This window comes from Aythya ferina, assembly GCF_964211825.1.
Source record: "Aythya ferina genome assembly, chromosome: 8".
NCBI classification, from domain to species: domain Eukaryota; kingdom Metazoa; phylum Chordata; class Aves; order Anseriformes; family Anatidae; genus Aythya; species Aythya ferina.
The window spans coordinates 24223529-24247113 of NC_140304.1; the positions used below are offsets into that span (position 1 = coordinate 24223529).

General features: G+C 59.5%; 2 protein-coding genes across 2 annotated transcripts; one reads left to right on the plus strand and one right to left on the minus strand.

Moving 5' to 3' along the window:
• Positions 1-2830: 2830 nt before the first annotated feature.
• TSPAN1 (tetraspanin 1) lies at positions 2831-7023 on the plus strand. Its single transcript, XM_084528025.1, has 8 exons — positions 2831-2914; positions 3092-3156; positions 3724-3930; positions 4247-4321; positions 5014-5112; positions 5414-5551; positions 6017-6100; positions 6318-7023. The coding sequence occupies exons 2-8, from the start codon at positions 3100-3102 to the stop codon at positions 6369-6371; spliced, it is 714 nt and encodes a 237-aa protein (XP_084384151.1). The 5' UTR covers positions 2831-2914; positions 3092-3099; the 3' UTR covers positions 6372-7023.
• A 4247-nt stretch (positions 7024-11270) lies between these two features.
• POMGNT1 (protein O-linked mannose N-acetylglucosaminyltransferase 1 (beta 1,2-)) lies at positions 11271-23565 on the minus strand. The gene is made up of 22 exons (XM_084528026.1): positions 23431-23565; positions 22908-23092; positions 21770-21878; positions 21346-21461; positions 21096-21161; positions 20524-20637; positions 19776-19893; positions 19384-19482; positions 18795-18922; positions 18475-18545; positions 18140-18215; positions 17124-17207; positions 16935-16976; positions 16662-16720; positions 16166-16238; positions 15738-15866; positions 15283-15408; positions 15066-15130; positions 14404-14448; positions 14097-14232; positions 13752-13861; positions 11271-13617 (listed from the first exon to the last, which is right to left on the minus strand). Exons 2-22 carry the CDS (start codon positions 23016-23018, stop codon positions 13515-13517), a joined length of 1980 nt encoding a protein of 659 aa, XP_084384152.1. The 5' UTR covers positions 23019-23092; positions 23431-23565; the 3' UTR covers positions 11271-13514.
• Between the last annotated feature and the right edge of the window lie 20 nt (positions 23566-23585).

Consider the following 23585-nt stretch of genomic DNA (forward strand, 5'->3'; position numbering starts at 1 on the left):
ATGGGAAAGGGGGGGCTGCCTCCTGTCTGCACCCCAGGGAGAGGGGACGGGGTGCCCGAGGGGTTGGGGGGAGAGGGGGGCGTCAGATACGCGCGGAGATTCAGGTTATAGGGGAGCGGTGCCCCCCCTACCTGGCTCACTGAGGGGGGGGGGGGGGGGAGGTGTTGGGGGTGTGTAGGGGGGTGTGGGGGGGTTCAGGCTCTGGCACCCATCCTTGGGCACCCATTCCCGGGACGCCCCTCATTTGGGCACCCATCCCGTGGACGTCCATCCCTTGGGAATTCGTCTCTCGGGCACCCATTCCCAGGGCACCCTTCATTTGAGCACCCATCCTCAGGACACCCGTCCTTTGGGGACCTTGAGCACCCACCCCCTGGGCACCCACCTGTAGGACACCCACCCCAGGACACCCACCCCCTGGGCACCCACCTGTAGGACACCCACCCCAGGACACCCACCCCCATGCCCATCACCACCCCATGGCCACGGCGTGGTTGTTGCATGCAACAAGAGCACCGGGGCTCAGCCCGCTTCCAGCTGCTTTGTCTCTTATTTTAATATTATTTTATTTTATTTTATTTTATTTTATTTTATTTTATTTTATTTTATTTTATGTTATTTTATTTTATTTTATTTTATTTTATTTTATTTTATTTTATTTTATTTTATTTTTTAAATCCTCACGGTGACCTCTCCGAACCGACAGCTGCTCCTTGCCTCTGCTGCAGGTCGGGCACCCTAAAAGCAGCTGGGATGGCACCTAAAACATCCCCTCCGGCTGGATCCAGGAGCAGTGTGGGGTGGGGACACGGGAATTCCCAACCCTAGGGGCTGGGAAAGATGGGGAAGATGCAGCGCGGCAGCATCCCGGGGGGATTTCACTGCAGCTGCCTTCACCCCGCTCCCCAGAGGTGGGCTTCCAGCACTAAAAGGGATTTTTCTGTCCCGCTGCCCCTGGTGCTGGCACCCTGCTGCTGCTGGAGCTGTGGGGTCCGTCCTTGCCCTCCCCTCGAGCCCTGCTCCCCGTGGGGCTGCCTGGTGGGCACCTCCCCAGCGATTTCTGCCCCTCCTGCTCCAGGAGCACGGCTGCGGGGCTGGAGTTGGCACTAAGAGAGACCCCAACTCACGGGGAGTATCCTACACGGCCCCCAGCACCTCCCCGAGCAGGGGATCGGTGATTCCCCCAGATTTCTTTTTATTTCCACCCTGTTGCAGCAGGAGGGGAAGAAGCGAGGTTTCGAGGTTTTCATCACAGATTCCTAAAGTTTGGTAACTTCAACCTGCAAACCTAAAGCCATGCCCAGCTCATTTTGAAGGCTCATCCCCAACGTGTTGCAGCTCCTCCACCCCACAATCGACCCTGGGGCCAGCTGGAGAGCTGGATGGGTGCTCCCAACCCCAAATTGGGGCTCACCTGGATGGGGCTACCCCAAAAACCCGTCAAGACCACCCTGAGTCCCTCTGCTCTGGTCCCCTGTGGCCCTGCATGGGGTTTTCCACCTTGTGCTTTCCAGGAAGGAAACCCGAGGCACAGTGGGGTGTCCCCATGCCCAGCTCCGTCCCCATCAAGCCCCACAGGCTGGGAAGGACAGAGGAATGCCATCGGGCTCGTCCTGCTGAGGTCAAGCCAGAAAATCCAGCCCCAAGTCCCCAGTGGGGTTGGGATGGGTGACACGGGGAGCGCCCAAACCCCAGAGTATGTGGTTAGGGCAGCGGGGTGCAGCCACAGCACTGCCCTGCAATTTCCTTGGGGCTGGGAGTGAGCCTCCTTCCACACAAATATTTATGGGTTCTGCCGAAATTATTTGTGGGGTGGGGGGTTGTGTGCAACGAGCAGGGGATGGGGAGGTTTTGGGGAGAGGGGCGATACGATGGAGGTCTTCTTTTGCATTTAGGGGCAGCAGGTCCCAGATGGGAGAGGGCAGGAGGGCTGACGGGCAGCTGCTGTGGGACGGGCTGAGGCTGCAGGCAGCGAGGGGAACGGGTTAGGGCACCCAGATGTGGGTGAACACCCTGGGAGGGTTTAGGGCTCCCCCACATGCCACACGTCCCAAAGGGGATGACTCCATCCCGCTGAAATGTACCCTTGTGGGGAGGGGCGTGACGAGCACCCGGTGCCTCTGCTGGGGAGGACCCCAAAAGGGGACACAGCATCCCCCTGTGCTCTGCTCGGCTCCCTGCTTTCTGGGCAAAAGGGATTTTCTGGGGAAACCACCCCTGTTTCCAAGCATCTTCCCCCCAAAAAAACCCAAAACATTATTTTTTTGGCAGCCCTTAGGCTATGGCCGGTCTCTGCTCACATCTAGCACTGGCACCCGCTCTGGTCGTCACCATCCTCTCCTGCCATGTCCCCACCAGCAAAAAAACACTGCAACAGTGGGAAACACCCCAAATTTTGGCTTTTCATTTACAGACCGGCTCTGGTGGCCATATCCCGGTGCCCTCCTCTCCCTGCTTCTGTTTCGGGCCAGGAGACCGCAGATTTGGGGCTTTCACATCCCTGCACCCGGCTCCTCTGGGGGCTCCGCCGCCTGCCCCAGACATTGGCAGAAGAGCCCCAGATCCTCAGTGGCCACTTTGGGGTGCAATGCTTGTCCATACAAAGCAATTTTAGGGTGTTCTGACCCCAAATCCCTTCCCCACCCCCTCTCCTCCCCAGCAGCACCCAGAGGCCGTGGTGATGGGCTCTGGCTGCTGCCTCTCCGGTCTGGGTGGCTTGGGCAGCAGAGGGCAGCAAGCCACCGAGCACCCAAGGGACCTGGTGGCTCTGCCACCCCCAGGGGGTGGCCCCAAAGGGTTGGGCTGCTGCTTGGGCGGCCCCGGGGCCGCTCCCGTTTAAAGGGTGTTGGGGGCGGCACGGGGGCGGCAGAGCGGTGGCGTTGGGTTGGGGCTGCTGGAGCTGCTCGCTGCAGAGGTAGGCTGGGTGTTTTGGGGGAAAGCACGGCTGGGAGGTGTCCCAGGACTTGGAGGAGCCCGGTGAGGGCTCCCTGTGTGTCCTCCCTACCCCAAAAAAAAGCCTGAAGGAAGGGGGGTTGCGACTGGTTCTGCTGGTAACGTCTCTCTGCTCGCCTCCCCCCCCTGCTCTCTCCAGGTGCCAAGATGGGGTTCTTCACGTTCATCAAGGTCATGATGATCCTCTTCAACCTGGCCATATTTGTAAGTGCTGGGGCTGTCCCCACCTGGGGACACCCGCTCTCGGCAGTCCCTCCAGGCTGGGCTGTGGGGCTGGGGAGCACCCTGAGCCTGGGGGCTGTGGGGTCTCTTGCTCCTGTGGTGTGCCCAAAGCCCTTGGTGGGGGGAAACGGGGGACAGTGGCTGTTGTATCGACCCCACAGGTCCCTTCCCTGTGCCTGGCGGGGTGCTGGGTGCCCCAGGGTCCCACCCGCTGGGCTCCCCCTGTCTGTGAGGGGAACAGCAGCGACCTGGGGTTTGGGTGTGGGGGTCTCTAGGGCTGGGGGAGAGGCTGAGCGTGGTGGATGGCATGGTGGCAGCTTCCCCAGGGGCTGGTGGCCTCCATCCACCTCCCCTTGCTGCCTTTTGGGGTTGGGTTGGGAGCTCAAGGGCACACGGGGTGGGCTAGGGCTGAAGCTGCCTGCAAAACACCTGGATGAAGAGAATCAAGATGCTGAGATCCTCCAAAAACCATTTTTTGTCATTTTTTTTTTGTCATTTTACCCCTGCTCTTCCCCGAGCACCCCATTTACCATGTCTCTCTCCCCTCAGCTCGGTGGCGGAGCCCTCCTGGGCGTCGGCATCTGGGTGACGGTGGATGGGCAGTCCTTTGTGAAGATATTTGGGGGGATTTCGTCCACCGTCCTGCAGGTCGTGAACGTCGGCTACTTCCTCATCGTCATCGGTGCCATCTTGTTGATCATCGGCTTCCTTGGGTGCTACGGTGCCCAGAAGGAGAGCAAATGTCTCCTGATGATGGTAAGGACGGGCCCGTGATGAGCCAGGCTTTATCCAGTGGGGTCTCTGGTGGGGGAAGCCTGAGGGATGGGTATCTCCATGGAGGTGTCCTCCTTAGGTGTCCCTATATCGTGGAGGGCTGGGTGGACCTTGGAAAAGCAGATGTGGGGATGGTGGGACCCCAAAATTGTTCTGCTTCTGCCTTGGAGCAGGGCTGGTGGCAACTAGACATGGATTGAAGCAGGGTGAGGGTCCTTGACCTTTGGGGAGTGGGTGGGTTTTGGGGGGCTGTGGCACTGGCTGTCGTTTTGACCTCCCTCCCCTCGCTGCCTCCCAGTTCTTCTCCGTGGTGTTGATCATCTTCATTGCCGAAGTCGCGGCTGCCGTGGTGGTTCTGGTCTACACGAGTCTTGTGAGTGGCTTAGCAGGGTGCTGGGCTGGGGTATTTTGGGACACGTGGGATCCCTTTAGGAAAACAGGGGAGCCTGGGGGTGCTGCCTGAGGGCTGGGAGGACAGGACACTAAACCGGTGCCAGCTCTGTGGGACAGCCTGGCCGGGTGGGGGGGCTGCCCGAGGTGCAGGCAACAAGGCGGAGATCCCATTACCCTAAAGATCCCATTACCCTAAAGAAACAAGCATAATCACACAGGTTTTGCCCACCACTTGCTCTTGAACACCTTAGTGAGGAACCAGCCAAGGCTGGACACTTCTGGTGGCAGCAGCCACGCAGGAGAGGCAGTCCCGAGAGAACCCAAGCGCTTATTATACACCAGGGAGCTCCCCTGGGGAGGAAGGCCGCGACATCGCCTGGTTGGAGGCAGGAGAAGTCAACCACAGGGCAGGCACCATTCCTGGCCGCCCCGGCCGGGCTGCTTATCGACTGAGTCACTGCCAACAGCGGCCTCGGGGCCAAAACGCCGCGGTCGGTGAGGCTGCCAGGCTGCCTCGGGTCAAAGGGACACGGCGTGACATGTTCCTGGCCCTGCTCGGCCTGCGTGGCCTCTTCCCCGTGGGTTTGGGACCGGTATGGGCACTGCAGGCCCTCGACTCCGTGACGCTCCCCGGGATGGTCTCTGATGGGTTTTCTCGGCCTCTCCCCGCAGGCAGAGACGTTCCTGACAGCCGTGGTGACTCCCATCCTGAAGGAGAAGTACGGGGATGACCACGAATTCACACACATATGGAACGTCACCATGGCGGAGGTGCGCTGGGCTCCCCCCTGGTTTGGGGTCAGGATGCTCTCGGCAAGGGCTTGGTGGTGCCCAGCCGGGTGGGGGTGTGGGGTGGGGATGTGGCCCAAGGCGTGTGTGACTACCTCACGGGTTTCCAGAGGGATCCAGAGGTCCTGAGGTGGGGTGAGAAAGCTCCTGGGCTGAGCCGGGTGACCTCCTCCACGGGGCAAGGAGGCTCCAGACCATGTTTCCTGCAGGAGGGAGAGAGCGGCGGGGACATGGGCACAGGGAGACCTGTAGGGTGCTCTCACCACCCCTCTCTCTCCCTTAGTTCGGCTGCTGTGGCCTGAATAACTACACAGACTTTGAAGGCTCCCCGTGGTATGAGCAGAACAAAAACTTCCCTCCGCCCTGCTGCAAGGGCCATTCCCCGTGCAATGCATCACTCGCGGCAGTAAGTGGTGCCCAGGTATGAACACACACGCGGCTCCTGCCTTCCAGCAGCACCCGATTTTGGGGTGCGCCCAATTTTGGGGTGCATCCTGGCACGGGGAGGAGGGCCCAGCCTTTACCCCCAGCCTGAGCACTGGGCACAGCGATCCCCTGGGTGCTGAGTCCCTGGGGGGGGGGCTTTGTGGCTTTGACTTGTCCCCAGTGGCCTGCTGGGGAGGAACAAAGCTCCTTCCATTGCCCGGTCCCAAATTCCCTCATTTCCCCACCCCGTGGAGATGTGGGGCTTTGGGGCTGAGGGGTTGATGAGTTGTGTCCCCCCTCTCCGACCATCTCCATGACTGTGAAGCTCTGGGCTGGAGCCATGATGTTCCTCCTGGGGGAAATGCCCCCTGGGTGGGAGATGTTCCTCCTGGGGGAAATGCCCCCTGGCTTTGGGATCACAGCTCCATGCCCATCCTCATCTGCCTTGCTGCTCCCGCAGGGTTGTTTTGACCAGATGTTGGAAGACATCAAGACAAACGCAGACGTGGCGGGCGGTGTGGCTGCCGGCATCGCCGCCTTGGAGGTGAGTGCCCCAAGCAGCGGGGTTGGGGTCTTCTGGAGGTGTCGAGGGGCTGGTGCAGCCCCCATGGGCCACCACCTGCCGTGGGGTGGCTGTGAGCCTTCCTCCCCGGGCACACCCTCCTCTTCCTCCCTGCGTGTGCCAGGCGGGGGCTGTCACTGGGCTGCCTCTGTGCCGGGGGGGGGACACCTGTGGGTCTGACTCTCTTCTTTTCCCCCAGATCGCATCCATGGCCGTCTCCATGTACCTGTACTGCCGCCTGGACCAGAAGTGACCCCCGGCAGCAGCGGGAAGCCGTGCCCCCCCCCACCGTGTGCCGGGGTGCTCCTGACGGCCGCACCACTCTCTGGGCCCGATGCCGGCCGGCGCACTGTGACCTTAGAGCTCTTTTGATCTACTGAGCTGGGATCTGTAGAATTTATATGTATATTTTTGTACTGATACGGCGTAATGCATCTGTACATAGAGATTTTTTTTTTTTTTTTTTTTGAGGCAGGGAAGGGGAGGGGGAAGCCACCCGGTCTGTTTTGCTGATGCCAGCAGGAGATAGGGCCCAGGCAAAGATCAGGGCTGTTGAGCAGGCAGCGGCCCTGCCCTGACCAACCCTTGTGGTGCCTCTCCCGTGCTGCCACCTCCCCTTCCCTGGCCTTACTTTGCTGGCCGGGGACTGGGCTGGGTCCCCAACCAGCACAGTGGTGGCTGCACCCCCAAACTGGGGTCTCTGCGCTGGTCCCATGGGGTCGCTGCCCCTGGCGTGGAGCTCAGCCCTGTAGGTCCCCACTGTGATTTCAGTGTGAGAACCCTCTCCCTAATGTAAAGAAAAATACAATTATTATTATTTTTTGTCTTGGATGTAAGCTGTTTTCTGCTGTCTTCAATAAAGCCGTGTACCCGCAGCCCCTGCTGTGCACGGGGGGCTGGCCACACCTCGCTTCCCTCCGTGGCTCCTCTGCACCTTGCCCTGCCCTTTACTGGAGCCTTTTCCTGCTCTGACCAGCACCTTGCTGGGGAAGCAGGATGGGAGCTGCTGGGATTTTACCCGTCTCTGTGTCCCAGCCCCGTTCCCGTCAGAGCCCATGAGGGAGGAGGGCTCTGGTGACCCCAAAAGAGGGGCAGCTCTGCCTCTTCTAAACCAGGGCCCTGCCTGGGGCTGCTGCAAGGAAAGCACAGCCCCAGAGCTGAGTTTTTATTCCATTTTCCACCTTCATCCCGTGGGACTTTGACCCCGTCCCCAGGCTGTGCGTGCCATCAACAAGCCCTGCCGTGGGAGCAGGCACGTGGCAGCGGGGCAGGCACGGGACCCGCTCCCCACCCCGGGTGACTCAGCTGGGGAAAGGCTGCCAGGAACACACTGCTGCCAGGTGGGTGCTGGTCCCAGCCTCGCCGCAAACCAGTGACCCCGGGGGTGACGTCAGGGGGTTTTTATTCCCTGTTTTTCCTTCCCAAAGGTGTGGGAGCCGCCCAGCCCTTGGCGCTGCCCCAGCCCTTCGAGAGGTGCCGGCATCGCCCATCGACGCGGGTTCCTGCGGGCGATGCTGGTGGTGTTGGTGGCTCTGGGTGGTGTGGTCATGCTGCTTGCAGACACTTGAGCTTTGCAGACATCACCCCACAAACAGAAGAGCCCCCGTTTCCCTTTGCTTTGTCCCCTCTTTCAGCCATACCCATTTAAATCAGCTTTGTCCATCCCGTGCAGGCACCCACAGGGGTACTCGGGGTGCCTGTTCCTCAAGGCAGCTTGGGGACCCCATCCCCAGCTGGAGGTCTGGGCCCCTTAATTTGGGGTTTTCTGGCAGGAATGAGGCCAGGCCAGCCAAAAGGGCTGGGGGATGCCAAAACCCTGGGCACCTCTTGATGCCTTTCCCTGCTGCATGGAGGGAAACTGAGGCACGGAGCGAAGCCTGGGGTTGCAAGCCCTGGCACTGCCCTTGCAGGGATGGAGGTGCAGGTCCCACCAAAGGTGTGTCCTGCCCTAAATCCTGCCCCAAGTTCCTGGAAAATGTGGGGCAGGGAGACGTGTGGGATTTCTGCCAGCGTCCCTTGTCCTGCTGCCTGCTGGCACCACCAGAAGTCCCCGCAGCACTAAATTTGCCTGCTCCCATAAATACTCGGCAGCTCCACCAGCAGCACCCAGCTGTGACATCAGTGACCGAGGCCAAAATCCCCACGCACACATAACAGGGGGCAGAAACTTCCTTATTGCCCTGCTTCGGTGTCCTTGGGCTCGAGGTCCTGCGACTGGTGGGGTAAACAAGCGTGCCCGGGCTGCTCCCTGCTTGGGAAGGGGGCCGGAGCTCACCGGGGCTGGGGTTGGGTTATTTTCACCCCCAGGGCACCCCGAGGTGCTTAAAATCCTGGGAGCTTCCCCACCAGCACCACGTGCCCCGGGATGGAGCTGCCGAGTCGAAACCCAGCCCGGCCACAGGGAAACGAGCTCTCCTCGCTCTCTTTTTAATTGCGTTCCGTGGGGGACAGTGACCGTCACCAGAAGGCTGAATTGCTGCTGTTACAGTTCCTGCTGATAAAGGGTGTGAACGGCAAACAAAGCGAAGCCATCCAGCATCACCTGCACCAGGAGTGCCTGCCACAAGGAAGTTCCCTCCCGCTGCGCCGCAACAGCTCGGCCAGGAGAGGAAAGGAGAGGGGAGGAGAGGAGAGGAGAGGAGAGGAGAGGACGGCCTCGAAGGGCACCGGATCCCTGGGGGAGAAGCAGGGCAGCTCACACTTTCACCTGCCAGCCTTCCTCCCCGTCCCCTTCCTCCTCCTCCTCCCCAGCCCCGAGACTCCCACCTGGGGCCACCGAAGCTGGGGCTGGGGCGGGTGCTCTCAGGCAGCTCCGTGCCCTGATTTATTGCGGTGGGGCTATCGGAGGCGGTGGAGGTGGAAGGGATAATTGAAACGTAGCAGGCTGGGGCTGATAGCAGACCCGGCGAGTTAATCGTTAACGAGGCGCTGGGCAGGATACAGCGTAATGAGCATCACGGCCACGATCCAGGGCGCCCAGAGAGGGATTGAATTGCTGCCGGGCTTCGCCGTGCGTGGGGACGGGAAGTGGCAGCCCCACTCGGGGACTCCTGCCTGGGGACAGAGCCCTGCCACAGGGAGCGAAAAAAAGCCAAAAAAAGGGAGCAGGTTGGGTCAGGCACCTCCGTTTCGGGGCTTTGTATGTAGCAGAGGGGGCCAAAAAGCGGGGAGCTGGGATGCAGGTGGTCAGGGACGGGGACGGGGACGGGGCCAGCGCGCCCCAGGTGCTGGCGTCCCTCCAGCACGGAGATGCCTCCATCCGGGAGGACCAGGACGGGCGTCCCCAAGGACATCAGGAGGACATTTCCCCCATTTCACGGGGCACAGAGGGCCACGGGCAGGGGCAGCCGGGACGGTGATACCCAGCGGGGTGATTGCACCCTGCCCTGGCACCCGCGGGCACCGCGATCCCTGCTGAACGAAGCAAATGCAAAAAAGGAAAATATGCAAAAATTACCCCTTCCCAACCCCCCCCCCCCCTCCCAGCAAGTTCTTGAAAGGTCGGGTTTCGTGCCAAGGCTATTTTGCTTTTGTTTAATTATCAGCCAGCTCCCGGGACGCGGAGCAGCAGGGACAGGTTCTCCTTTGTCAGGCTGCACAAAGGCAGCGGGGCTGGGCTGCGGGGGGGCGGCCGAGACCTGGGAACCGGTGATTTGGGGCCGCGGGGGGCCGAGCCGTGGGAGCCCACACGTCCCTGCCTCGCCCCTATAAATGCAGCCTCCTGCACGCCCAGAGGAACCCCTGCAGCTCTGTGGGGTTCGCTGGGTCAGCGACAGAGCTCCTGAGGGGGGCAGGAGCCTGGTGGCCAGCCCTGAGCCCCCAAAACGCTGCAGGTTTTGCTGGCCCCACACAGAAGTGGTGGCATCGTCCTGGAGGAGGTTGTGGCCTCCACCAGAGCTGGATGCAAACTGGGGAGGCGATGCCCCTCTCTGCCACCCCACTAAATAAAGCCCTAAGGACACGGGGCTGGGGGAAATCCTCTGCCCAGGGGGGTGCCCGTTCCCCAAAAGCTGCCCCAGGAGGGGTGGGAGGCGATGGGGACGAGGCCCGGCCTCACCACGGGTGGAACAGGAGGCAGCTGGTGCACGGCACTGGTCTGTACTGGTCTGTGCTGGTGCCTGCTGCCCGCCCAGCCCCGTCCTGCTTGGGTCCTGCATCTGCAGCCACCTCCTCGCCCCGCTGCTCCCCAAAACGGGGCAAACACCAACCCTTATGGGCTCCCTGCCCCATGGGGATGGGGGCTGGGAGGCTCTGGAGGCTCCTGCAGCAGCTCCTGGCACGGGGCTGGCCCAGAGGCTGGGATTTCTCCCGGCCCTGCTTGGTTTGGCTTCGCCTGCCTGCACCCAGCCCGCGGGGAGGAGCGGAGGGGAACACAAGCACCACCAGGAGCTGTTTTTCCTGGTGGGTGTCTCCTGTCCTCTCCTGTCCCCCCCCTGCTTTTGTTTTGTTGCCACCAACACTCGGCCTGGCAGCTCAGGCAGCCCCCCGTCCCCCCCTGGTCCCTTCCCTGCGCTGTGACCTTGGGCAGGGGGTGGGTGAAAACCAACCAACCAACCCCCTTTACCCCAGGATCCCCTTTTTTATCCCAAGATCCCCTTTCCCCAGGAGGAAAAAAGCCCAAATCCAGTGAAGTGAGCCAGAAGCCTTGCCCCAAAATCCTGGCTGCCCACCGCCCCCCACCCACAGCGAGGGGCACAGGGCTGGGAGGGCAGCAGGGGAAGGTGCCGGGGGGAGCACGGGGGGCTCATCACGCCCAGCACCAGGCCGTGGTCGGAGTTTGTGCCGGTTATCGAGCTGCAGATGGTGCTGATAAAGCTTGAGGAGGAAACAGGGAACCCTGGCAGCTGCCAGGGCTCGGAGGACCTCTGCTGGCACCGGCACCGCAGGGCAGGCTGCTGGAGGCTGACCCAGAAGACAACCAGCCATAGAGCCACCAACCCTCCTTGGCCAGGCTGTTCTTTAAGAAACACACCCAAAGCAGAATATTTGGGCCAAAAGGCCCCAGGTTCAGGCTTCCAGCAGTGGCAGAGAGCTGCAGGAATTCCCTCGTGCCTCCATCAGTCGCTGTGACCCCGAGGACAGCTCCGCACCTCGCACCCAGGCGGCCCCACAAGGCGCACGCAGCCCCCCGAGCAAACACCCGAGGCCCAGCAGCTGTGCAATGTTTATTCTTGAAAAAATAATTCGATTCAGAAAGCCCTGGGGATGCCCTCGGCCCCAGCCCGACCGCAGCTGCCAAAGGGGAGCCTCGCAGGAGGAAGGGGAGCACCCGGCACACGCAGAGGGAAGGGATGAGGAGCTCGAAGCGCCCCGAGCCCTGCAGGACAGGGAGCAGCACAGAGCTGACCTGGAGCCATTCCCTGCCCCTGGGACCAGCATCTCCCAGCCTCAGGCCGAGTCCTGCCAGACAAAAAGGGAAGGGGGCGTTGGGGTGAAGGGAAAAGGGGCCTTGGGAAGCGAGGTGCTGAGGGGAGGGCAGCAGAGTGGAGAGACAGCGAGGTTTCTCCAAAGCAGCGCCGGGGAGCAAGTGGCTTTCCCACACTGAGGAAGCTGAGGCCCTTCCCCAGAGCGGGTAATGGACCTGCTTCTATTAAACACAATCAATAAAATAATAAAAAAAAGCCCAGCCACATCCACCACCCTGGGAAGGGAAGTGCTGGGGGTGGCAGAGCAAGGAAGGGGTCAGCCCGAGCCCCGGGGCCGGTACCGTGAAGTACCGTGAAGTCTCAAGGGTGCCACCCTGCACCCTGGGGACACGTGTGCCACCTCCTGCCCCTGTCAGCGCACACACAGCTGTGCTGTGCCCACACAGGGACCATTTGGGGCAGAGATTTGCTGGGTTCAACATTATTTTCCTACGCTGGGCAAGGAAGGAGGAGGTGAACAGAGAGGATGGCGCCAGGGGAACAAGGCAGAAGCCTTCCTGGCAGGCTGGGGGCTGCTGGCTCTCCACACTACGTTCCTGCTCCCTTCCCCCAAGCAATAAATAAATAAGTTACTGTAGTGTAGGCCCCAGCAGGCGCTGGGGTTGTGCTCCCGGGGGGCCCTGGCACTCGGTTCACAGTGAGAAAAGGAAGGGGACGAGCCCCTGGCCCACGGGGAGCTGCACCCCAGGGCTCAGCCCTCACACCCCGTCCCTGTGAGCGCAGGGAAGGGGCTGAGCAGCAAACCCAGCTGCTGGCACAGCAGGCGAGCCAGAGCAGCCCTGCACAAGGGGCAGAGAAATGATCTCCTGCCTCGTGGATGAAGCAGGGAGGTGCACGGAGCAGGGGACTAGGGCTGGCCCTAGTGAGGGGAGGGGTGTTAGTACCATGGGGCTGGGGAGGGGGCCTGGGGTCCATCCTAAGGCACAGGAAGGGGGACGGGGACCCCCCTCCCTCTCCCTCCGCAGAGGGCGTACCACAGCCAGGAGAACCAGGCTGCCCCTCCTGGATCCGCTCGCAGCATCCCTGCTGGCATCGTACCACAGTAAGGGGGGGTTCAGGGGCACATCTCCTCCCCGTCCTCAGCGGGAGCTGGGGTACCTGACAGGGAGGAGAGGCCGGGTGCAGTACCACGGGCAAGGACCACGCCACGCCGCAGCATTTCCCCTCTCCAGGAGCAGCTGCTGGAGAGCCCAGCTCCATCCTGCCTCTGCAGCCGGGGGAGTTTCCCCCCCTCGCTGCTCCCATCGCGCTCTGCAAGGCACTTTCACCCCCAATCCCCACGGAGGAGGTGTGTGAGGGTGGGCTGAGCTGCGGCGCAGAGCGGGGTCCTCCTCCCTCCGCAGCCCTCTGGGGCTCCCAGAACTGCAGGGGAGGACAGGGGCACCCGCTCGTCCTCGTGCTGGGGACAGGGTGCCCCCTGCGTGCCCACAAGTCCAGCTCCTCCTCAGCATTCCCTTCTGCCTCCATAATTCGCCGTGGCCCAAGCAGGGAGACGTCCGACCCAGCCTTCAAGGTGCAGGAGAAAGCAGCTGGAAGATCCCTTCTTCACCACCGTGCTCGCTGCGGGGGCAAGAGTTAATAAATAATGCCCAGTGGGCTGCCTTCCTGGGAGCAAAAATGGGAGCAGAGGTGTTCCTAAAGGGCTCTCGCAGCCCCCACTGAGCACTGCCTTCCTCCAGACCTTGCCCAGCCAGGGGGCAACGGGAGCAGCATTAGTAAAGAGTCTGTGTTAAAAAAAATGTTCCCGGGACGATGGGGGTGGCATGTCTAGAGGGAAGCACCCTGCCCCTGCGTGAGGGAGAGGGAGATCGTGACAGGGGGCTGGAGGCAGCCCCAGATCTCGTTTTGAGGCCTGAAAGGGGATTTCACGTCCAGCCACCAGCCTCCAAGAGCCGCTGCCAACTCAGTCTCTGCACCGGGGGGGTCTCTGTCCTCTCCTGGCCCCCCCCCTCACTTCCCAGCTGCCAGCCTCACGTCTGCTCTGCTGCAGCTACTGCTGGCACTGCCGCCGCCCCCTCCTCCTTGGCAGGGGGCTCCATGTAGATGGGCACCACTGAGGAGGGCTTCTTGGACCTGTGGGTGAGAAGGGTGGGTGAGAGCTGGCACCAGCAGCGCCGGGAGCTCCCAAAAAGCGAGCTGAGACAGAAACAGGTGGCAGGGGACGGTGCCAGGGGGTGTTAACAGGTTGCTGTGTCCCCGATACTCACGAGTAGGGGGACGCAGGGACCCCCACGACCAGGAAGTGGTTTTTCTTGCGGAAGAGCCGCCACAGCCCCTTGTGGTTCCCACGGACGTCCAGGTCCCAAATGTGGAGGCACTAGGGCGGGAGGGAGGGAGGGAAGAAGAAGCATCAGTGCCTGACGGACAGATGCAACGCTCCGGTGTCCCCCAGCGAGGGAAGAGCCACCACCCCTGCCCTCACCAGGACACAGCAGGGAGGGAAGGGCAGCTGGGTCAGGGCAGCACACCTCCACCTCAAGAAAAACATCCAGGTGTTTTCTAGCAATGCCAAGATCAGTGCACAGGGAGGATGCCCTGTGCCAGGGCCTCACCTTGGCGAGCTGAGTCCAGGTGGTGAAGTCTGCTTCCTGCTCCATCTTGATGAACATGACATAGACCTTGCCCTCCGTGTCGGGCACAAAGGAGTCCTCGCAGGGGTTCTTGCTGTGGTCCAAGACTTCAGCCTCACTGCGAAAACAGAATGGGGAGTGAGAAGGCAACCTGCTTCCTCCCTGTTCCGCTGCAGGGTGCTTCACACACGCAAGCAGTGGCTGGGGCCATCTCCACCCCTTTTTTCTGTCCTAGCTGGTCCACCTGGTGTGTCCTCTGTGGATTCCCACCCTCCCTGCAGGCACTTACCCCAGGAGCCGATGAATTTCAGTCTCATAGGCATCTTTTCTCAAGCTGTTGAAGACAGAGCACAGAGACCAAGGCAAAGTCAGAGGGTTTGATAAGCAAGGACCATCCCCAAGTGATCCAAATTAAAGACTATCCCATTGTAACACTAAAAGGCAAGTTGGAGACAATGGATGGAGAACAGGGACTGCCACACATCCTAGCAGGACGTGGCAGCAAAAACGTGACCTTTCAGTGTTTGTCAGGCCAGCTTTGAACTGCCTCCACCAAAGCATCCATGTTTTTGGGAGAAATTTAACAGAGAACAAAACCAAAACCCACACAGGGCTGATTGCTTGCACCTTGATAGGTCTAAGCTTCAAGCCAAGCTTGGAAGATCAGGTACCTGATCAGTGAAGACAAGTATTAGGGACAGGTGGCTGTCCCTCAGTGGGGCTGGGGTCTCACAAAGAAGAATGAAGGAGAGGTGCTTTATGCCCAGGCTGCTTCTGGGCTCCCTGGAACATGGCTTAGCTGAACACAACCTCACAAAAAATACTGCAAGGATTCATCCAGAGGCACCAATGTGCTGTGACTGGAGGTGACCGATGGTTGTTGTGCCACAAGGGAGATATCCTCAGCACATGCAACTGTTTCATCCAGACCTTTTTCTGACCAGTACTCACCTCTCCACATTTTTAAGCTGGACATTTGGAACAGTGTTGAACTTGTGCTTTTTGAAATATGCTTCCTGGTAGAAAGAGGGAGAGGACGGGAAGAAAACAGGGTTCAGTTGGGAGTCAGCAGCACTCGGACGTCACCTCAAGCACACCCACTACCACCTGGAGAGGTGACGGGGCTCAGAGCTCGGCACCAGGACAGGCCCTGGCAGAGGTCACTCACGTGGAAGTAGCCGTTCATGTTGAGCCCCACGATGCCGAAGTGGTAGGAGCGCGAGATGTCGGGGATGATGCACTCCCGGCCCTTCCTCTGCTCCGGCATCCGCATCCACATGTCCCAGTCCCAGAGCTGGGGAAGGGAAATTGCTGCTTACGCTCACATTTGGGGACATCACTCAATAAAATGGCTGTACAGGAACCCTTCTGGCTGCCCTCACAAGCTCCAGACCCCACAGCCCAGCTTGCTGGGGCTGTTCCAGCCAGCTCTGTGGCTGGTTACGTGGTCCTCATGTTAGTGCCTATCCCAAATCCATCCTGCTTGGGCATCCTTCCCAGGGGAAGCTCAGGAAGAGCCAGGGCCCCTCCAAGAGCTGTACCCACAGGGACGAAGCGATGATCGTGGACTGCTAATATGCAAAAACGTGGGTGCAGAAGACAAAGCCCCTTGAGGATACTCACCTTCTCTGGCGTTGGCCACTTGGGCTCCAGCTCATCCTTGTACAGGCTCTTCCGGAGCACCCAGCCCAGGCCCGGCATGGTCTCCACACGGTACAGGAGCGAGGGGTCCTCAGCCGTGTGCTCGTAGCCCTGTGACGTTATGGGGAGCAGTCAGCACCCTGAATGCATCCCTACCCCTCCAAAAAAAAGGGTGAAAACTTGCCCCATGGAAACACCCAGCACTGGAAGAAGGGGTCTGACACTGGGAAGCACAGGGCAGGGACAGGATGGAAATTTGCAGGGGCACTTCTGAATGGTATAGGGCTGGGGAGACACACCCAGGCTGATGGTGTTGGGGGAAACCTGCTTTATAGCGAGCACTGAGCCCCCAGACTTGGGAACAACAAAGGGCACAGCTGTCCCTGCTCCACCACCTTCCCCCGACCCACCTGGTCGTTCCATGCTGAGATGCAGTACAGGCTCTCGTCCTCCTCCAGTAGGTATATGGACTGGCTCAGAAAGCTGAGGAAAGAGTCGCCCAGCCCGTGGTCAGATCCTTCCCACGGACAAGCTGAGGCAAATTCTCCACCAGGGAATGAGCCATCCCTAACTGCTGGGACTGTTTAACCCATCTCTTGGGCCAAAATGGCTGATGTCGGCATACGTGCATGTGCAAAACAAGTCAGTGGCTCAAAAATAAACAAAAACAAACAAAAAAGGACAAAATCCATGAAATCCCAGATGCTGAAGCCACTCTGCACTGAGTCCTAGGGACAGTAGATTCAATAAGCAGCCTCCATACAGGCAGAGCTCAGTTGCTGGCTAGGGACTGCTTAGCCCCAGCCAGGTGGGCTACATCATGGCAGGGACCTGGCCTCTCCTGAGGCAGCCAGAGAGCTGCAATGAAACGCCCCTGAACAGAATCTCAGTGACCCGCAGCTTTACCTGAAGAAGTCAACAGAAATGTCAAGGTCTTCCTCCAGAACCACGGCAAATTTGGCATCCTGTAGGGCAAGGCAAGATGTCAGAAGGATGGAAAGGACCAGAAAAGAACAGAGACACCAAGCAGCACCCCCTGGTTGTGCTGCTCCCTGCCCCACAGGACCAATTCCAGCTCCTGTGGGAGAGGCTATCGCAGACGCCACTCTCCCAGGGCAGCTCTGTGCTGCCTCACTCCCCAGGGCAAGCAGATAGACAGAGGGCAGAGGTCCCACTCACCGGGAACAGGTTGAAGGTTGCAGTCAGGCTGGCTTTGTAGTGCTGCAAGAACAGACACATCATTGCCTGTGTTAGAATCAGCGCCTGGACCACAGGGAGGGGCAGCCTGGCACGGATGTGGGGCTAAGCCTGCCTCCCTCAAATACCATCCCAAGGAAAAGCTCCCCTGGGGGCTGGGAAGGGTCTCACCTGGGAAACTCTGGCATTTTTAATGCTGATGGGAGTGTGCTGGATTCCGGAGAGGCCAAACAGCTCTACAACATCCATCGGCTCCTGCAATGGGAACGCAGAGAGGCTTCACATGTGTGGGGTTAGCCACATTCTCCCCACCCTCTGCCACAGCGTCAGCTCCCTGGAACAACAGCAGCATGCCAGCCTCCTCTGTGTAGCTGTCCTCCTGGGGGCAAATGAGGCTCCAGCTGCTGCTGTGCTGAAGACCCCACTACAAGGAACTCACCAAACCATCTTGGTCCCTCAGCCCCTAAATTTCACTAAGCCCTGCCACAAATTTCTGTTAGACTCACTACTCTGAACACCCAAACTTACACCCAAAGAATATCTAAAAGGTCTCAAGTTTCCAGTTCCCCATGGCCAGTGCAGATACAAAACAGGTATGTCCAGGAACATCTTCCAGCTGATTAGAATCAAGACCACGACCAACTCCACTTCCTCCCACAGTTGCCAAGGACTCTCTGTCCAAGCACATTCTCACTGGGGTCAGAACTAATCTGCGCTTGCGCTGAATTACCTCCGCTCCTAGAAGGCCCCACCAAAACCTTCTCCATCTTCCTGGTATCCACCACGGCAGCACAAGCATCCAAGCTGCCCCCTCGCAGCAGAGGGATACTGCTCCAGTTGCCATGGCAATGGTTACTGCTATCTTTAACCACTCTGATGCACTGCAGTAACAGCCTGCACAAACACACCGGCTGCCCCAGCCCCATAGCTTGGGGAGAACTGCCCTGGGCAACTGGGAACACACCCCTGAGAACTGGGAGCACATCCTGCTGCCACAGAGCCAGGCTTGCAGTGGGACTCTAGTGTGTTCCATGCCTCCAGACTTTGCAAAGAAGCAGATGAGGAGCACCCTCATAGCAGAAGGAAGGGTGAAGGGGCTCATAGCCTGCTAAGGACTAGGGTAGCACCACATCCCCTCGTTTGGGGGACCAAAGACCTGTTTACAGGGCCCCTGGGAGTGTTCTCACCTCGTAGTACCCATCAATGAAGACCGTGATCATGCGAGGATTGACGCCCTGAGCCGACAGCAAGGAGCGCAGCATCCTGGGGAGAAACCGAGGGGCCTGAGCACAGCACGGTCCCCGTGGGTCCAGGCCACTCCGCGCAGGGGTATGGATTCCTTGGGGTGGGGAAAGGGGGCAGGGAATAGGACACAGGACCCAAGGGCTCTCCCTTTTCCCATGGCCAAGGACCCTGGGATCTGTCCCAGAAGCTTTGCCCACGTTGTCTGAGCAGCAAGAGGGCTGAACCATGCCTGACCTCGTGGCAAAGAGCAGCCAATTTGTGCCCCCGGAGCGGTTACCTGTACAGGTAGTTGGGGCGGTTCCCTGCAATAACAGCTACAGGCACGTCGAAGACTTTGTTGTCTTTGAGCTGGAAGAGAAAAACGCGTGTGAGTGTGCGTGGAGACTTCTGTTCAAATCTGTCAGCGCTGTATTAAGGACAGCCCCTTCCCCATCACCCCAGTGTCTTCTTCCTATACTGCCAGGTGCTAAGGGCTTGCCCAAGGGCAGTCATCACCACTCAGCTGCTGTGCAGGAACGCGGCCCTACTTCTGAGCTGCCTGTGGTCCTGCCTGGCCCTCCCTCCTGGAGCCTTCCTGCTGCCCTGCCCCGTACTCACAGGATCAGGGTTGAACTCGATGGGTGTGGGGTCTTTGCAGCTGCAGACGCTGCCATAACCTTCCACTTTGCTGCAGAACCTCCTCCGGCGGCGGTTCAGCTCCGTGTCAGGCCAGTGGCACTCAGCATCTGGAGGCAGCAGGGAGAAAAAAGGATTCCTCACCCCACGTACTCCAGGCTGCCACTCGGATGGCTCGCCCTGGACTCAGCTATCACCAAACCAGTGCTTGTTGCTGTGAACAAGCATCACACTCCCACTGCATGGCCTCTCTGAGGTAGCAACAGGCCTTGTTTGAGGCCAACAGTCAGAAAAGACTGGATCAGGCCTCGTTTGGAGAGCTGACAAGTGGCCACAACATGCACCCAGTCCCTCACCCTAACCTTTCTCTACGATCACACCTGGAATAGCCACGGAAGCGGGCAGAAGGGAAGCTGGTGCCATTATAAGTTATCATCCCATCTCAAACAGCCCTAAAGCCATTCTGGGATGCTGCTAACACGCCCACGGCTCTGACTCGAAAGCACCAAGAACCGTGGGCAGACGTTCTCCAGAGACACCCAGCGCCGCAGAGCGGATTTTTTTTCCCTACCTTCCACAGATGTCAGGTGGACTTCTGTCTTCAGCAGCACAGGGTCGCCCCACGTCGAGAGGGCAGGAGACTTGGCGTGCTTCTCCCCGTACACTTCCCCTGGAGCAGGGACACAGCATCAGGACAGGCTTGAAGAGTCGGTTCCCATCGTGTCAAGGCATGAGCAGAGCTGCAGCTCAGGGTGGTGACTTAGCACCCTGCCCTTGGCTGTTGGGGAGCTGCTAAAGGGAAATGCTCTGCCTCTGTCCCCTCCCTCACCCCCCAGAAATGGAGCTGCCCACTCTTCTGTGACTCGTTGTCTGCTCATAGAGCATTTTGGGGATGGGCTGTGTTTGTCTTCACCTATGAAGGAGCTACGAACACTCTCCTGGCTAAGTGCTAACCTCTCTTACCTCCCTTCTTCCCCACAAACGTCCACATGTCTCTCCAGCTCAGGAATGGCGCAACTTGGCTCCCCAGGCTCTTCAGGACATTCTTGGCTGTATCTTTGAGGTGAAAGGAGCCTTCATCCTGGAAGGAAACACAGCCCTGCAGCTGAGGTCTGCCTACCAGAAGAGTCTCCCATCAATACCAACGAGACACAGGGCCCATTCCTACCCTTGAAACATCTGAGCCAGAGAAATTCCAAAGCAGGTTCCCAAGATCTCCACGCCACTAAACCTACTGGGTGTTTCACCACGACCTACAGGCACGTCAGAGGAGTCGGACTCCTGTTTCCTCGAGACCACACCGTTCTCCAGCAGTGACAGAGTCTGCCAACACTTTACACACCTGAACCTGCCGCCTTGGAGCATGGTGCTGCTCACAGAGTGGCCCAGAGCCTGTACAGCCCATTCCCCCTCAACAGCTTGGAGCTGGCACAGAACACCACCCGGAAAGGTCCCACTGCATCCTTGTATTTCATCCTCCACCTTGCTTACACCTGCAAGTTCTGATACACTTTTTTTGCCCTCCAGCCTTCCTGGGCACACAGCAGTAACCAGGGAGAGTGAGAGGACGAGGGAGGTGTCCAACCAGGGAGACACAGCACAGCTGGGAATGTGACATTTCGCTCTGGGAACGCCCAGTGACATTCAAGTGTCCAGCTTGAGGGCGTCCTGATTCGAGGTGACATTTTCTGTTGACACTAATGTCACCTACCTTAATGGTGAAGATCAGGATTCGGCCCCGGGCAACCATGTTGAGGAAGAGTACCATGGCTTCGTCTTCATGAGGAGAGTAGGTGTCAAAGACCCTCTTGGCCATCACGTGACCCTGTTGGCATTCAAACACAGACACATCTTAAATTTGATATAATCAGGACAGGTGGGAATATGAAAATCTGCCCTGGAAGTCTCAGATCCAGAGCAACATGGTGAGTTCATTTTTTGATACACCAAGGAGCAAGTCCCCAGGCAGGTTCTGCCTTCTTGCAGCACACGAAGTGCTGAGGGGCAGCTTCAGTCAACCCCAGGACTCCTTCCTGCTCCCCAGTGACATCCCTCTCGGGGTTCACCTTTCTCCCAGTCTAAACTGCCCAGAAAACCAGTCAAAGCCTTTCTGAGCTTGGCAAGCACCAGAGAAACACCACGATGTACTCTGGCATCTGGAGGCAAACTAGTGTTCAGTCTTCTCTCCTGGCTGCCCGTCTCCTCACACTCCCAACAGTTAGACAGGGAGGGAAAACCCAGCTCAGGGAGAAAGCCCGACGCAGCCACGCAGCGATGCTTTACCGTAGCCTGGTTCAAGACGATGACATGGATCCCTCTGCCCTGCTCACGAGCCTCATCTTCCAGGACCTGCAGGTGGAGAAGAGATGAGAACCAGAAGCCAGCACCCAGCACCCCTTATTCCCTGCCCATTGGGCACAGCAGGGCCCCCAAACCAAGGCAGGTCTCTCTCTGTGCCTTCTGGTCAGCCACAGAAGCGCTCTCACTGCCTGGGGCCACAATGTCACCCGTTCAGCCCCATCCTCCCGCTCACCGTCGTTCCATCCACAGCCACGTAGACCTTTGACCTGCTGGAGTACACCTCGACATCCAACACCTTCTTGTTGCTCACAGGGTGCCTAGGGACCTCCACGTTCAGCAGCTCATCATCTACAGGGGAAGAAAGCCCAGTCTCTACCAGCCTAAGCACCTCTGGCTTGGCCCGAGCCCAGCCAAACCCTCAGCCCCCCAAGCCATGGGTCAGAACATAAGGGGAAAGCAAGTGAAGGAAATCCAACAGAGCAACAGGTCTGCTCCCTTGCAGACCTCTGCAGCCAAGAGTTGAAGCCCTGAGCAGTCAGACCAGGAATGGAAACATCCTTTTCTATTTTTTGTTAAACCCACAGGCACAGACCTGTCTTTCACGCTGTAGCTGGTCACGTTTCCCCAGACTTAAGGAATTACTTCCCGCCCCTCACCGTAATCCTGTGCAGACTCCTCTTCCTCCTCATAAGCAGCTCGCCGGGTGTCCAAGATCAGTTTGATGTTCACGATCACAGTTACAAGCAGGAAGAGGACAGCTCCTGTCTGCAATGCAGGATGCTTTGTGTTAGCAACTTGCAGCAACCCCAAAATCAGGCCACCTCCCTGGCAGACCTGCAGGGCACCCCAAAGAGATCTCCCAAGGGATCTTCAGTACCATTGCCCCCTTCCTTCTTTTTCAGACACAGCGTAAAGCAGAAACTGTTCCACACCCAGAGGACCTTTTTTAAGACAGGAAGACTTGGACCACGAACATCCAGTGGTGGGAAATGATCAGCCTGCAAGGTTGATCTGCCACAGAGCTGCCAGCAGCGCCTGCCAATGAGGCCAAAACATTGGGCCTCATCCCAGGGACCCTGAACAGTCTCCTTCCTCAGGGAGCCCTCATGAGCCTTCGTCCCCCCCAGGCAAACACAAAACCTTCCCCTTCTCCTTCCCTCAGTCACTGACTGCTAAATTTCACCATACTCCACTCACTGTGGGAATAGCTCCATTTGTGCAGCCCCATGGGCAAACTCTCCCCGTCCTTATACCCCCAGATGTCCCCCAGGATGGCAGCTCAACTACAGATTAGCAGTTCTGTGGTACAGGTGAGCAGGCCCATGGCTGTCATAGGCAGCAGCTGCCTCTAGGGCACAAGATCCTGTTACTCAGTCCTGTTTTCTGTCTGCCTGTTGCACCTTATACCAAGACTTGGTTTGCAAATCATCTGGCAGGAATGGTTTCCCACTGTGGGCAGAGCCCTACTGCACTCAGTACACGTACAGAACCAGGAGGGAAGGAATCAGCTGAGCGTGATTTTTTGCTAAGTCTCCCAAGGAAGCCTGAACAGCTTTATCTTCTGCCTTATCCACTTAATGATCCATTCGCAGCTGGAAGGTGCTGTTAGATGTAGCAGACCCTTTCACGCAGGAGCAAAAAGCCACTGGGGTGGATTTTCTAGGAGCAGCTTTGGCTTCCCCAGCATGTCAGCTCATCCAGGCCTCCTGTCAGACCCCCCTCCACCCATGCAGCTGCCCCACAAGCCTCCAAACCCCACGGATTCACCTCCCTAACCCACCCCGGGCGGCTCACCTGGCACAGCTTCCTCAGCGCCCGCTGGTTCATAAGCTTGTACTTCCAGGCCAAGTACCAGCTCCGCTTCTTGTGGGGCTTGGCGGCGGCGTTGGCCTTCCACTCCTCCATCGTCACGGGGGCGGAGGGAGGGCCGAAGGTCAGGAGGAGGCGCTGGGCTCCTCACGCGGGTCCATGGGGGCTCCCTGCGGGGACGGGGTGGGCACAGGCTGAGGCCCAAACCCCCTCCCCTGCACAGAGCCTGGCAACCCCCCTCACCCCCTCCTCACCCCAATAAACCACCTGTACGGGGAGCAAGGAGAACCCCCCGCCCCCAGGGCCTCCTGAGGGCCCCCCCGGTGCTGCGGGAAGGCCCCAACCCCCCCGCGCTGCGCCGACCAGGCCCGAGGCCTAGGCCGGGGAGGCCCGGAGGAGGCCTCAAGAGGCGTGCGGCGGGGCCAGGCCTCCCGGTGCCGGTTGTGGGGTGCGTGAGGACACCTCAAAGCCCCTTCAGGGCGCGGGGCCGCGTCCCGGCGCTACTCACGGCGAGCCGGGGGCCGGGGCCGGGCCCGCTCCGCTCCGCGCCCCGCTGGGCGCCGCCGCCGCCCCCTCAGCACCGGCGGGGCCGCGCCGCTTCCGGCGCCGCAGAGCGCCGCGAGACGGGGGGGCGTGGCCTCGCGTAACCCCGCCCCCTTCCAC